The sequence below is a fragment of the Oreochromis niloticus genome, linkage group LG7 (genome assembly GCF_001858045.2).
Source record: "Oreochromis niloticus isolate F11D_XX linkage group LG7, O_niloticus_UMD_NMBU, whole genome shotgun sequence".
Taxonomy (NCBI): domain Eukaryota; kingdom Metazoa; phylum Chordata; class Actinopteri; order Cichliformes; family Cichlidae; genus Oreochromis; species Oreochromis niloticus.
In genome coordinates, this window is record NC_031972.2 from 11,114,055 (window position 1) to 11,126,668 (window position 12,614).

Below are 12,614 nucleotides of genomic sequence, written 5' to 3' on the forward strand. Positions count from 1 at the left end.
GAATCGAGAATCTGTGGTAAGATCTGAAAACTGCTGTTCACAAATGCTGTCCATCTAATCTGACTGAGCTGGAGCTGTTTTGCAAAGAAGAATGGGCAAGGATTTCAGTCTCTAGATGTGCAAAGCTGGTAGAGACATACCCTAAAAGACTGGCAGCTGTAATTGCAGCAAAAGGTGGTTCTACAAAGTATTGACTCAGGGCGCTGAATAATTACGCACACCCCACTTTTCAGTTATTTATTTGTAAAAAATGTTTGGAATCATGTATGATTTTTGTTCCACTTCTCACGATTACACCACTTTGTATTGGTCTTTCACGTGGAATTCCAATAAAATTGATTCATGTTTGTGGCTGTAATGTGACAAAATGTGGAAAAGTTCAAGGGGGCCGAATACTTTTGCAAGCCACTGTATCTCAATAACCCATTACTGTCATGGTCTGTGTACAGCAGGCAGGAAAGTAGGACCCAAATGCAGACTCGTGGAGGCGAAAATCAAACTCAAAGACCTCAGCTTTATTGCTGGCATAAGTCAAAACAGAAACTAAACTGGGAAGGCTAGAAACTGAGCTTGAAACAGAACACACAGGCAAGTATGAGGGACGATGCAACGACGAACAGGAACACACGCAGACACTAAATACAGAAGGGGAACAGGGCAAAGAGCAAACACCTGGGAGACACAAGTGACACTAATTACGAAGACGAGATTGGGAGGAAGGAAAACAGAATACATTGACCTTCAAAGTAAAACAGGAAACAGACTGGGCACAGAACTAAACCTATACTAAACACGAGGGCACCGGAACAAAACGTAAGAACTAGAATACAAAAACCTAAATCAGAACACTAGAAGTCATGTACAAAGAAGAAATCATAGAATAACAATAATAATACACAAAACACTGGGTCACTGACCAAGGACCTTGACAATTACTCTGATAATGCCTCAGATTGGTGTAGGCGATCTATTTTGTGTGGAAAAATAGTCAGATCTTTATCTCAGATCCTGAAGCAGAAAGCTTTAGTTAACAAAGTTAAAAACCACCATCATGATACCTGTTACTGTATCTGTGGCATTTTATTTTTATCACACCAGCTCACACAAAGAAAGCCTAACAGCGTCAAACTTGCTTAGTAGTAGCATTTGCATATCAAACCACAATATATGGAAATATAGATTTTATATTCTAGTGAATTAGGCCAACTAAAACAATAACTTTTGTTAACAGATTTTCTGCCATTATACCAGTTGAAGAAGGTAACGTCATAGTTGCCAGTGTTCAAATGCAAGCTAGAGTGAGAATAAAGGTGTGGAGTTTTGGGGTGGAGATTCTTGGGCCAAAGTCAAGTTCTGTTTCAAGATTTGCGTTTATTAAAATATGAATACATTTTAATATAAACTTATTAAACAACATGAACCATGTACATATTCTAAAAGACAGAGGCTACAGCTAGCCCAATTCTAGAAAACGGGCCATAAACATTGTAAAATGAATTAAACTGTTCAAACATGACCCTGTTTTTTTATACATGATGAACTGTGAAGCATGTTAATGCATTAAAGCAATAATGCAAAACTTTTTACCTACATTCTTCCTGTGATTCTCTTCATTAAACTGTTTGAGTAACCTGAATTTTTCACACAGATATCCTAATAATGCCATCCATAGGAAGTCTCATTCCAAAGACAATAATTACACTACACTAATTTATAACTGCTCTGAGAAATGTTGAAATGAGACCTTATATAAAATCTGCTTTTTTACAATAAAGTCACAGAGGGAAAACAGATGAGAAGGGGTTATAAGAGGGGAGGAAGGGATACGGAGGGGTATCCAGACACCAGATGGAGGAAGTCACATGTGGTCTTCATGTCAGACTGTGTAATGAGAGAGATGACTGGGGTCTGATCCACCGAGTGTAAACTGTGAGCCCTCCTTCCCAACTCCTTGGCTCATGTCCACCTCTATCTCTACATTTCTTACTGTAAACACTTTTCAAATGTGTGACTTTAACAGTCCAAAATCAACATTTACAGATTGTGTTAAAAATATTGACTGACTAAATCATCATAAAAAAAAAAAAAGATTTACATCCTTGATAGGGGTGCAGGCAGGGTTCCTAAAAAACAACAACAAAAAACACACCTTTTAAAATAGCTCTTTCCTCCTCTATTCTGCCCCTTGAGTTTTAGCTGCTGATATTAAACCCCCACTTTTCCATGTGGAAGTCCACAGCCCAACTTGCATCCTTGCAGTTAATTTCAATCTTAAATACAACAAAAGCAGCAGATCACCTGTAAGTAGGATTTATTTCTGAATCTAGACTTGAGATTGTTGATTTTTCTTGCTTGCTTTGTAGGAGCTGTGGTAAACTTGCATGAATTTTATGGCCAGTGCTTCATCAAGCTTTATCAATTAAACATGTGAGCAATTAAGTGCCAAGTGCAAGGCTGAACTGAAAACAGGACACTTAGTTCTATGTCCTTGTGTAACTGAAACGCATTTAGGAAAAATGAACTTTTAAAAGAGACAGAGTTTGAAGAAACTGGAATGACTTTTTCTGTGCATGATGTTACAGTTTTCAAAATGTTTATTTATCTCATAAGACAGATGCTTTCACTTTAAGCTGATTTCATATCTATAATTCACAAATCCAAAGGTTACAGATTCATACTCTTTCTATGACTGCCAAAGTCCCTGGTTTTGGTTTAAAAGTTGCTTGGGAATTTTTGGATTCATATTTATGGGGTTTTGGCTACCAGTTTAGATTGCCTTAACATTCTATTGTTAGTTTTGTTTTCATGGTTTGCATTAAATTTCAGTTCATATTTTAAGTTTATTTCTTGCATATTTAGATCCCAAAGTGATTCCATAATGTTTCTTCATTGTGTTCTTTGTTAATTTGTGGACTTTCCCAGTCTGAAAAAAAGACATTGTTATTTCTGGATCTGATTCCTTTACTCTGCAAGCCCCAACAATGACGTTCTCACTTTGAAATCATGGAGTGCCAAGAGTATCAAAAAACTGTCAGAAATGGAGCATTCAGTGCAGTCGGAAGTCTGAGTTCTTTTTATTTATTTATTTATTTATTATTAACAGGGATTCCTTGTACACTCACTGAACCCAATACTTATATAACATATTCAATATGTGACATATAAAATAAATAAACTACTACTACAATACTTTTTTGTCATATTAAGTGTAAGGGAAAGCATAATGGGCCCCCTTTAAGCATGGTGCTAGAAAATTCAGATTTTTATTAAACTATAGTATTTATTATACCTTCTGACACATAATTGCAATTTAATAATTATTATAATTCTAAAAATATAATTAACAGTTTTCATGAGTTTAATTCAAATATTTTATTTTCCATATCAATCATCTTCTGCAAATTCTTGTTCTCTGTTTATCCTAAACAAAAACATATATGGGGTAACGGTTAAAACAAGTCTGGTTATGACTTGGAGAACTTGCAATATGATCAAGTATGGACTGTCAGATTCCCTCTAATGCAGATGCCACAATTTTAAATGACATACTAGTGCATTGTTAGTAAAGGTCATGTCTTGGCATTTGGTCGTAAAGAATAGTGTTTAAACCAATCCAAAGACTAGAAATGTCATAAGTGGGTTTAGATTCTGAAGCTCAAATCCATACATTGACTTAACCATGGATGTGATGCATTGGAGTTTACTCCGTTTGCTTTAACAGTCTCTACACAATACAATGAGAAGAACTGCAACTATTTAAAAAAAGCATTTGAAATATACATTCAGTACTTCATCGGCACCTCATCTTCATCTCTAATATCTCATCAGAAACATCATCATGACTCAGAAAGCTAATCGGTGGTGATTTAGCTTATAGCACTCAAATCTAACGATGCAAAGGATTTCACAATAAAGGTTGAAGGAAATGCAAATAGCACACGATTTACTTTTAAAACAATGAAAGCTAAGGGAAAACAAAATAAACATTTGGTGAAAAAAACACTTCCTTAGCTAGGTGTGAAACTGCATAAAAAGTAATTCTGTCAAACTAGCAAACAACCTTAAATGTTTTAAACAAACATGAAGTCACATTGTTACAGTGAATGACACATGCATGTTTTCTGCACTTCTTATATACAGTGAAAGGCACACAGTCAATAGACTGTACAAATGTAACACATTAAATTGTAAATGTAGATGAATTTAAAAAGGTCTCATAAACGCAGCTGGCAACAATATGTAGAAACCGGGTTATGTGAGGAAGAGAAGGAGGTTGGTGATATAGAAAGGAAGACCTTGTTCATCGGGGTCTTGCATTAAGAGGATTACGGAGAAGCCTGCAGAGCTGGCTAGAATCACTGGTTACAGTTACACACATCCTCCTAAACTCTACAAACACAGGTGTGCACATTAGCACATGCACAATCTTCCTCTAAGCTAAAGCCACACTTCTCTGAGGTGTGAGGGTGCCTGTAGATATCCTGCAGATTCTGCGGGATTCCCCAGTGTGGAGGGGACACAGTGTGAAGACAGCAGTGCTGCGAGGATTAGAGGTGTGGAAAACTAGCTGAGATCTGATGACAGGTATTCAGCTGAGACAGCACAGAGAGATTAGAAAGGAGAAGAGTGGTGATCCATAGTCCCCTTTCTCCACAGTAGGACAAAAATTGCTCTGTCATCAGTGAATGAAATTGGGTGTGGCACTTGTGGGTCAGGAGCTACATATCACGGACTATATGCAGCTATTTCTGTCTGACCATCATAAAGAAGAATACATGTTTATTAGCTAAAGTTAAGTTAAATAACTTGAGAAGAGAGAGAGAGACATATTTTGGAATATCGTAGAGAGGAAGTTAAATATAAAGAATTTATTATTCAAGTAGGCAAAGAAATTACTTCACACATGTCTTCTGGGTGTTTTTTTTTCTTGCTTTCTGGCTTGGAGCATTTATTGACATCTGCAGCAGCCTTACAGCACATGGGTCACCTGCTTAACCGAGTGAGGTATACTGGAGACCATCTTCTGGATCCTTAAATGAGCTCTGTACTCTTACAGTAATGCACCATATCTTCAGGCCCATAGTAGCAAAGAATGAATAAGTAAATCTTTCATTTGAAATTAAAATATAATTTCCATATATGTCTTGTTCTAGTTCAGTACACGGAATCAGTCATGGGAAAAACTGCTTGACTTAACAGTTGACCAGATGTAGAGACATTGACACTCTCCACAAGAAAGGCTGTCTGCAGAGTGCTGTATTAAAGCATACCAAGGGAAGGCTCACTGGAAGGGAAAAGCATAGCAAGAAAAAGTGCACAAACAACAGGAAACAGCTTGAGAGCATTGTCAGTAAAAGTTGATTCAGTAACATGGGAGAGCTTCACAAGCAGTGGACACAGACTGGTGTCAGTTGTAGCCTTCAGGAAAGGGGCTACAACTATCATACCCCTACCATCAAGTCACTCTGATACCTAGCCTAGCCAGGATGAGCCACAAGAGTCCATTCTTCTATGGCACCACCCTGAGAGGAGCCACAAGATTTGTGGACTGGGTCACAGTCAAAGGCAGAGGCCTTTATAGTTCAATACTCAACTGCTTAAACTGGCTACTAGGAAATGCGGTATCAATAACACAAGATACTGCATGGTGTGCTACCAACACAAGAAAAGGGGTAATTAAGATTTAAATGGTACCATCACAGATCATTAAGGAATTCCACTGGGCAGCCAGACAATGCCCTCGTTTAGATATTTTTGGACTTTAACTTTAAAGGTGCTGCTATGTAAAATACATTACAAGTATTACATGGTCTAATTTAGGTGAGATAATCTCCAAATTTCGTGTTTCATACAGAAAGGAAGAGGTGAAAGAAGGAGATATAAGAAGAAAACAAAAAGGTGAGGAAAGAAGAAAATAAGAGGGAAAGGTCAGACTGGAAAAGAGGGGACTAAGAGTAAACAGAGAATGAAACCCAAGAAAACAGGAGAAAAAAAACACAGCAAGGAGACAAAATGAGACACAATAAGAAGAAAAAAGAATGGCAAGGAGATAAGGAATGAACAGAGAGAAAGGGAGGAAGGAGTAAAATCAGGAAGAAAAGAAAGAGGAAGAATGAAGGAATGAAAACATGGGAAGTGTAGTGAGTGTAAAGACAAAATAAGGTAAAAGATAATAGGGGACGAAATCATTATGAAACAAAAGATGAAATGAGAGGAGGAAATTAGGGTTGAAAATTGAAGAACAGAAGAAGAGGAAAGGAGAAGAGAAAATATCAGAGGAGAGCAGAGTGAAAGGTTGTCAAGTCAGCATTCAGAGTCAAAGAACCGTAATCATCCATAAATGATGATGTGAATCATTGATCTGAAACACAGACTGAAGCTCATCTGTCAGGAGAGTGTCAGCGACTTCAGCAGTAGCCTATAGTCACACATCAAAGTATCTATTGAACCACTGCAGTGTGCATGTTTTCCTTTTACTTACTTCAGACAGAAAATAAAGCAATTTCCACTCATTTGCCTGCAAAAAAGCTCTGCAGTGACATAAAGTGAGAAGAGTGGTGGAAATCGCACAATGAATATTACCAGAGTTTAATAGACTGTATATAAAAGATAGATAAAGCCATTATATAGTTATCCTCTGATTTCTGGGCTTTACGTTATAAGGCCTCGTTTCTTTTCCTGCTGCCATGTTGGTTTTTGGAGCCAGAAGGTCTCATACTTGGAAGAGATCATAGTGTTTGTTAATATTGTGAAGTTTGGCATTTTAACATGGGAGTGGTTTGCTTTTTGGAACCAGCTTCATGTAGGACTGCAGTTTTTTTGATTTTTCAAAGTCTGATCAGAGGAGGTATTTGCAGAGGGTTAATTTATTTTCCACCATTTATTAAACCATTCCACCATTTTTGGAACACTTAATGTTGGAAAAAACTGTTCAGTGAACGCTTAATGTGCTGATGGGCTATCTCATTTTTGAGATTTACATAAAAACTGTTCTTTAATGCCCCTCAGTGTTACCATTTAGCCCATAATTTGTTCTAATATCAGTCTTCACTCATGGCTCTCTTACAACCATAGAAGAGATTTTTTTTATTGAGTTAACATTAATAGTGATAGTAACTGTTTCACATTTAACTTCCTGACATTTGTGAACACTGCTATGATGCTATGATTATTATTCCTTGAACTCAGAAGATGATTGTTATTCTGTCACTGATACCTTAAAAAAATACATGGCAAATAAGTAGCTGGAAATCACAATAGTTGCAGGCGATTTTAATGAGAAGTGTAGTTATATTTCTAGGGAGGTGCACATCAGGTTACATCGTAGGGTTTTCAGCTGGGTTTGCAGTTGGAGTGTAGCTATGGCGTAAATTTCCCACTGTCAACTCTTTTTCCTGGAATAGGGCCCTAGTAAGGAGCAAATACATTTTTTGTGTCCTGATATGCAAAAACTATAAATTGTCAAATGGCGTCTGTTCTTTTTGCCATGACTGTATTTCCATTCTTTGAACAAATTTAGGAATTGAAGAAGGGCTATGCAGTTCAGAATACCAGAAAGAAGAATTCTAGCTTCCCTTTTATTTTAAGTTGCAAAACAATAAAAAAAAATCATCAAAAAATAAAAAACACTGAGACAGTCTAAATCCCCAGAAATCTAAGATGGCATCCTCACTTTACTTTTAGTGCACAGTGCCGTATACACGCACAACGTGGCAAGTTGTCCATTCAGCGATGGGTTCAGGTTCACAGCATCTCAGATATCACTGTGGCCGCAGAAACCAGAAACCACTTAATAAAACATGAGTGTTGATTGTCCAGAGAGACGCTACTGCAGTCAAATGATAGGCCCTTAAGAAGCAGGACTGTCGCATGATATAAAGCTCCCATCCTTGAATTTGATTAACAAGATATCAAAACTGCAACATCTATGTGTTGTACTAGGCCACTACAGCTGGTCCAAACTCACACAGGTCTGCAATATAACAAACAAATAGTGCTTTGTGAGTACTTAATGTTACAGATCGATGTAGACTGAGTTGTCCTAGCCCAGGACAAGAGCCCAGTCAGTCTCTCCCAGGGATCAAGCTTCTTAAATATCTTCTGAATAAAACACAGGATGCAGTTTTGTATTTTTTTTCATTTGAAGGGTTTTTCATACCAAACTGAGGGCCTGTGAAGACTTTCAGATTTGAGGATGATGTCACATAAAACAAAACTTTTAATCAAGGATGAAAACACAAGCATAGATAAGACCAGACAATGAGGTAAACTGTCCTATGAGGACACCTCATCTCTCATCGAAATCACCCGAATTACCAGAGTTCAAACATCCAAACAAAGAGAGTTGATTAGGTGATGAGAACCCACATGCACCTAGAAAACCCAGGTGGTCGCAATCAATAGCAAAGGCCAAGAAGCCAAAACACCAGCATGCCGTGTGGAAAAAAACCCAGCAGACCCATCGATGCGTCAGGGGCACCCAGAGAGAAGGGCCACAGCACAGGGAAGTGAACAGACCCGAAGCCCAAAAGGGAGACCAGCCAGCAAAGACCCAGGCACCACAGCACACCCCCGATGGCACATGACGACCAGTTCCAGAAGGCGCCCATCCGTGCCCCCCATTCCCAGTACCCCCACCAATCTCGTAAATGGGAGGTACCCACCCCATCCCAGAGAGCCTGGCACAGAGACAGGGCAGTGGACCTGATGGGCCAGCAATCAGGAGGCAATCAAGGGAAAGAGAAGGGAATTTCTGGCATCCATTTAGATAAAGGGGTTGCAGAAGAGGTGGCACCTTTTGCTGCAACTGTAGTTTGTTGTTCTGAGTTTATGGTACTGTCAGAATCTTGCCAAATATCATTTGGTGTTTTAGTCACCATTAAAGTGCGTTTTATTAACATAAAACTGTCAATCCATTGCCAGTGAATATATCCTAGTAACAGTTTATTTGTAAAAAATCATTCTTTCCTGAATGAGTGTATACTTTGTGAATAAACTTTTAGCACTCTCACGTCAGTGTCTCGCTTGCTGTTGACTATAATGCCAGATCATGGAATGAACTGAATATGAACTAGTTATTTAAAGGCATACTGTAGAATTTCAAAAGCTTTTTCTTCTTTTGTTCATCTGAGGCAGAGGCCCTCAGTTTTTTTTCTTTTCTTTCTAAGGTACAAAGCATTGAAGTAGCAATTTTACACCCTCCCTTTTGTCGTTTATGTACCTTCTAGGGTAACAGTGCAACTTGATTATATCTCCCACATTTCTCTATTTCATCTTATCGTTGTTAATTTTCTTCCCAGTGATTTTTAATTTGATGTCATTGCTGTCGAGAATTATGCCTGTGAACTATTACTCTTAAAAAAGTAAATAAAATATCTAACTTCCTTTTGTGGTGCACCAGCACACTGTTATATTTTGCACTCTGGTCCAGCCTTTGGCCAATTTCAAATTTCTGTCTATTCAATTTTTTGTCTGTACTGTAAGCCCACTCTTTGTCTTGTACGGTATGTGTTTTATTTTATATGTCTTTCTGTCTTTCAATTATGCCCACATATATCTGTTTGTTTGGTTTTGTTGATTCATTTGATATGCCACCTACCTGCTATGGACTGCAGCTGAAAATTAGCTCGGCTGAATCTGTCGTTTGCCAAAAGGGGAAGAATGGCGTTGATGTAGTCTTATTATTTGAAAAAATGTTGACAGGAACCAAAGGTGTATATGTCTGTTTTAGTTTATCAAATGCTTGCAGCTGCATAGGATACACAGGTGCACATCCAAGTGAGAGTAGTGATAGTACTATTGTGCTATTCCTGGCACAGAGAGTGAACCACTCAAGACCTAAAGTAAATCACGGTTTTCATTTTTTTTTTTAAAAATTTTGTTACACGGTAGCTGTCAACAGGTTCTGGAGTACCACAGTGTGTTAAACCTGCCATACTTTGATTTTACTGTTAGTAAAAGTTAGATTTTCCATTTAAAATGACCAAAGCTAAAAAAGGCATACCATTTTAGCTTCCCACAACAAAATCCCAGATTCAGACGCCAAATTAAAAAACCTATTACCTCCAGCCAGGTGACCCCTCTATGACCCTCCATCAAACCTACCCAAGTTGGATGAGGCTCTGCCCTGTGCTGCTCTGTCTTGCAGTTCCTGAGCAATTTCTAGCTGGTTTTGGTGGTGCTGACGAGCCCTCTCCAAGTCCTGAACCGAACAAAAATAATGCATTCTTATCAGACTGTGATTCATTATTTCGTAGTTATCTGTTTTTCAGTTAACTACACCTTTTACTTATATACCAACCTGCATGCATCGGGCAGCGTGCCCCAGACCAGCATATGCCCTCATCTCAATTGCTCTGTCGGCCAGCTCTTGGGCCAACTCCAGCACTCTTGTATGGTACGATATGGCCTTGTCAAAGTCCCGCTGGGAGTGGTAAGCGCTCCCCAGGTTGCTGTACGCTCGTGCCTCCTCACGTCGGTTCTCCAGACTCTGCCAAACACAGCACCATTTCACCGTCACTAAGAAATTACCTTTGTGGTTATTTATTGGCATGCAATGGAATTTCCACAGAGATCACAACATTTATATTTTCTTTTGCTATCCCAGACAGTTAAAGATGAACATATTGCTAAAATGATCCTTTAGTTTATTTAAGCTTCAGTTCGCAGTAATTTTTTTCAGGAAATCATTATCCTGATATAAATTGTGTAAATCTATGTGTTGTGTGCATGTCTAAGAAAGAAGAAGAAGAAATCAAAACCAGTGTCGTATTAGTGAGTGAGTTAGTGGCCAGAATTATGAATGCCTAACTTTTAGTTAATGTTAGTCAACTAGGGGGACTAGCAGTGGATTAATCTCAATTTGGTGCTGTGATGAGTATTTGTGGCAGCTGCAGAGTGGTTATTCAACTGAGTCAAAACAAACCACTATATCTTTTAGGCATGACCTTCTTGAGATGAACTCCAAAATTCACTATGGTCAGTCAAGAGGTGCTTTTTGTGAATTAATTAAGTAGTTAAAATAAAATAAATCAATTAACAGAATGTGAAGGAACAACTTATATATCCCAAACAAATGTAGTGCTAAAAAGATATCAGCTAAAGCTTTAGCTGGGCTGTACTTTTGTGTAATACATCCTTTTACCAGAAAATGGTGCAGATTTAGTCAAATCTTTTGTGCAAATGTGGTCAGGACTAAGAAGAAATATCAAAAGTTTACAAAATAGCAGCACACATCTCAAAACACCAAAAGGTTGAATAGAAATACTATTGCCTTGTCATGGTTAAAATATGCTTAAATTAGCTTTTAAACATTTTAATTTAAATTAGCTTAAATTAAAACTGCACCTTTTAAGAGATGAAAACCAAACAAAAACATATTGATTCATATTACATTAGCACTATACCTTTGCAATGTCCAGATGCTGCTCATGGCACTGGACAGCATTGGTGAAGTCTCCCAGCGCAGTGTACACAGCACCCATGTTGCCTAGCTGGCGAGCCTCGGAAAGCCTGCACTGACTTTGCCGTGCCAGCAGCACGCACTGTTTATGGCTGGCAAGTGCATTAGGGTAGTCGCCAATAGCTGTGTACACATGACCCAGACTGCTTAGAGCACTAGATGCAGCCTGAAATCACAGATGCACAACATAAATATTGTGTTCAGCACAAAAAAAGTTACATAATAATTAACATGCTTATAATAAACAGGAACACAATCATGTAGACCAGAGGTGGCAAAATAAATGTACTTCATGGACCGTACACAGCCCAATTTGATCTTAAGTAGGCTTGCCAGTAAAATAAGTGAAAAAATTCTTACAAATTTTACATTCTCAAAATGTTCACACTTTCAGTTTTAATTGTCCATCCATTTACATAAAAGATAATGAGCAGCCAGAAATGTATTCAGAAAAATAAGATCAGTTTCAATTGATATCAGTTATAATTTTTGAAAAAAAAAATGCATTGTCTAACATGCCAAATAACAAATCGCTTCCTTGTTATGTTGATAGAAACTATAATCGTGTCTGTGCAATTATCTTTCCTTCAAAATGTAATTTGTGTTTATATTTTGTAAACACAAATTACATTCTGTTTTTATTTTCTGTTTCTGCTGCAAATCAGCTGTATAAAGGTGTCATTTCTGGGTAAGAAAGGGATAGTTTAGGGAGAATGGAAAAGGAGGCAGGATAAACAAGTGAGGAAAACAGGCATCACCTCCTCCCACCTCAAATAAAATCTTGCCAATGGAAGACACGCACATCTTGGCGGCGCCACGAGTGAAAGCTCATCCTTCACATCTTATTTAGACCCTGCTGTGAGATTCTGACCCTCTGCCACCACCACCTCAGCTTTGTATCAGGTTCTAGCAACCCTATTATTACTCTGTTTTAGTTAACACATGAAACCCTTTTATAGCACTTTGAGCTGCCTAATGATTTCTAGCACCCCTCATCCTGCTAATTACAGAGCTTCTTCAGGCATAATACCATGCAATCAAGATGAGGGTTTCATCTCAAGCTCGCTCGTTGCTGTCTTCATGCGTGCATGTGCATGAAAATAAGGCCATGAACTCATGACCCCCCCCCCACACACACACACACACACAGACG

At 38.2% G+C, this 12,614-nt stretch overlaps 1 protein-coding gene across 5 annotated transcripts in view; it reads right to left on the reverse strand.

Annotated features, from left to right (window-relative positions):
* ttc28 (tetratricopeptide repeat domain 28) overlaps window positions 1–12,614 on the reverse strand; it is a 145,928-nt gene that overhangs the window by 34,370 nt on the left and 98,944 nt on the right. For all 5 annotated transcript variants that reach the window (XM_025909040.1, XM_025909043.1, XM_025909041.1 and 2 more), the window contains 3 exons: window positions 11,406–11,627; window positions 10,301–10,489; window positions 10,105–10,201 (listed from right to left, as the gene is read on the reverse strand). In XM_025909040.1, coding sequence (XP_025764825.1) covers window positions 10,105–10,201; window positions 10,301–10,489; window positions 11,406–11,627 — 508 coding nt within the window. The remainder of the gene's footprint in view (window positions 1–10,104; window positions 10,202–10,300; window positions 10,490–11,405; window positions 11,628–12,614) is intronic.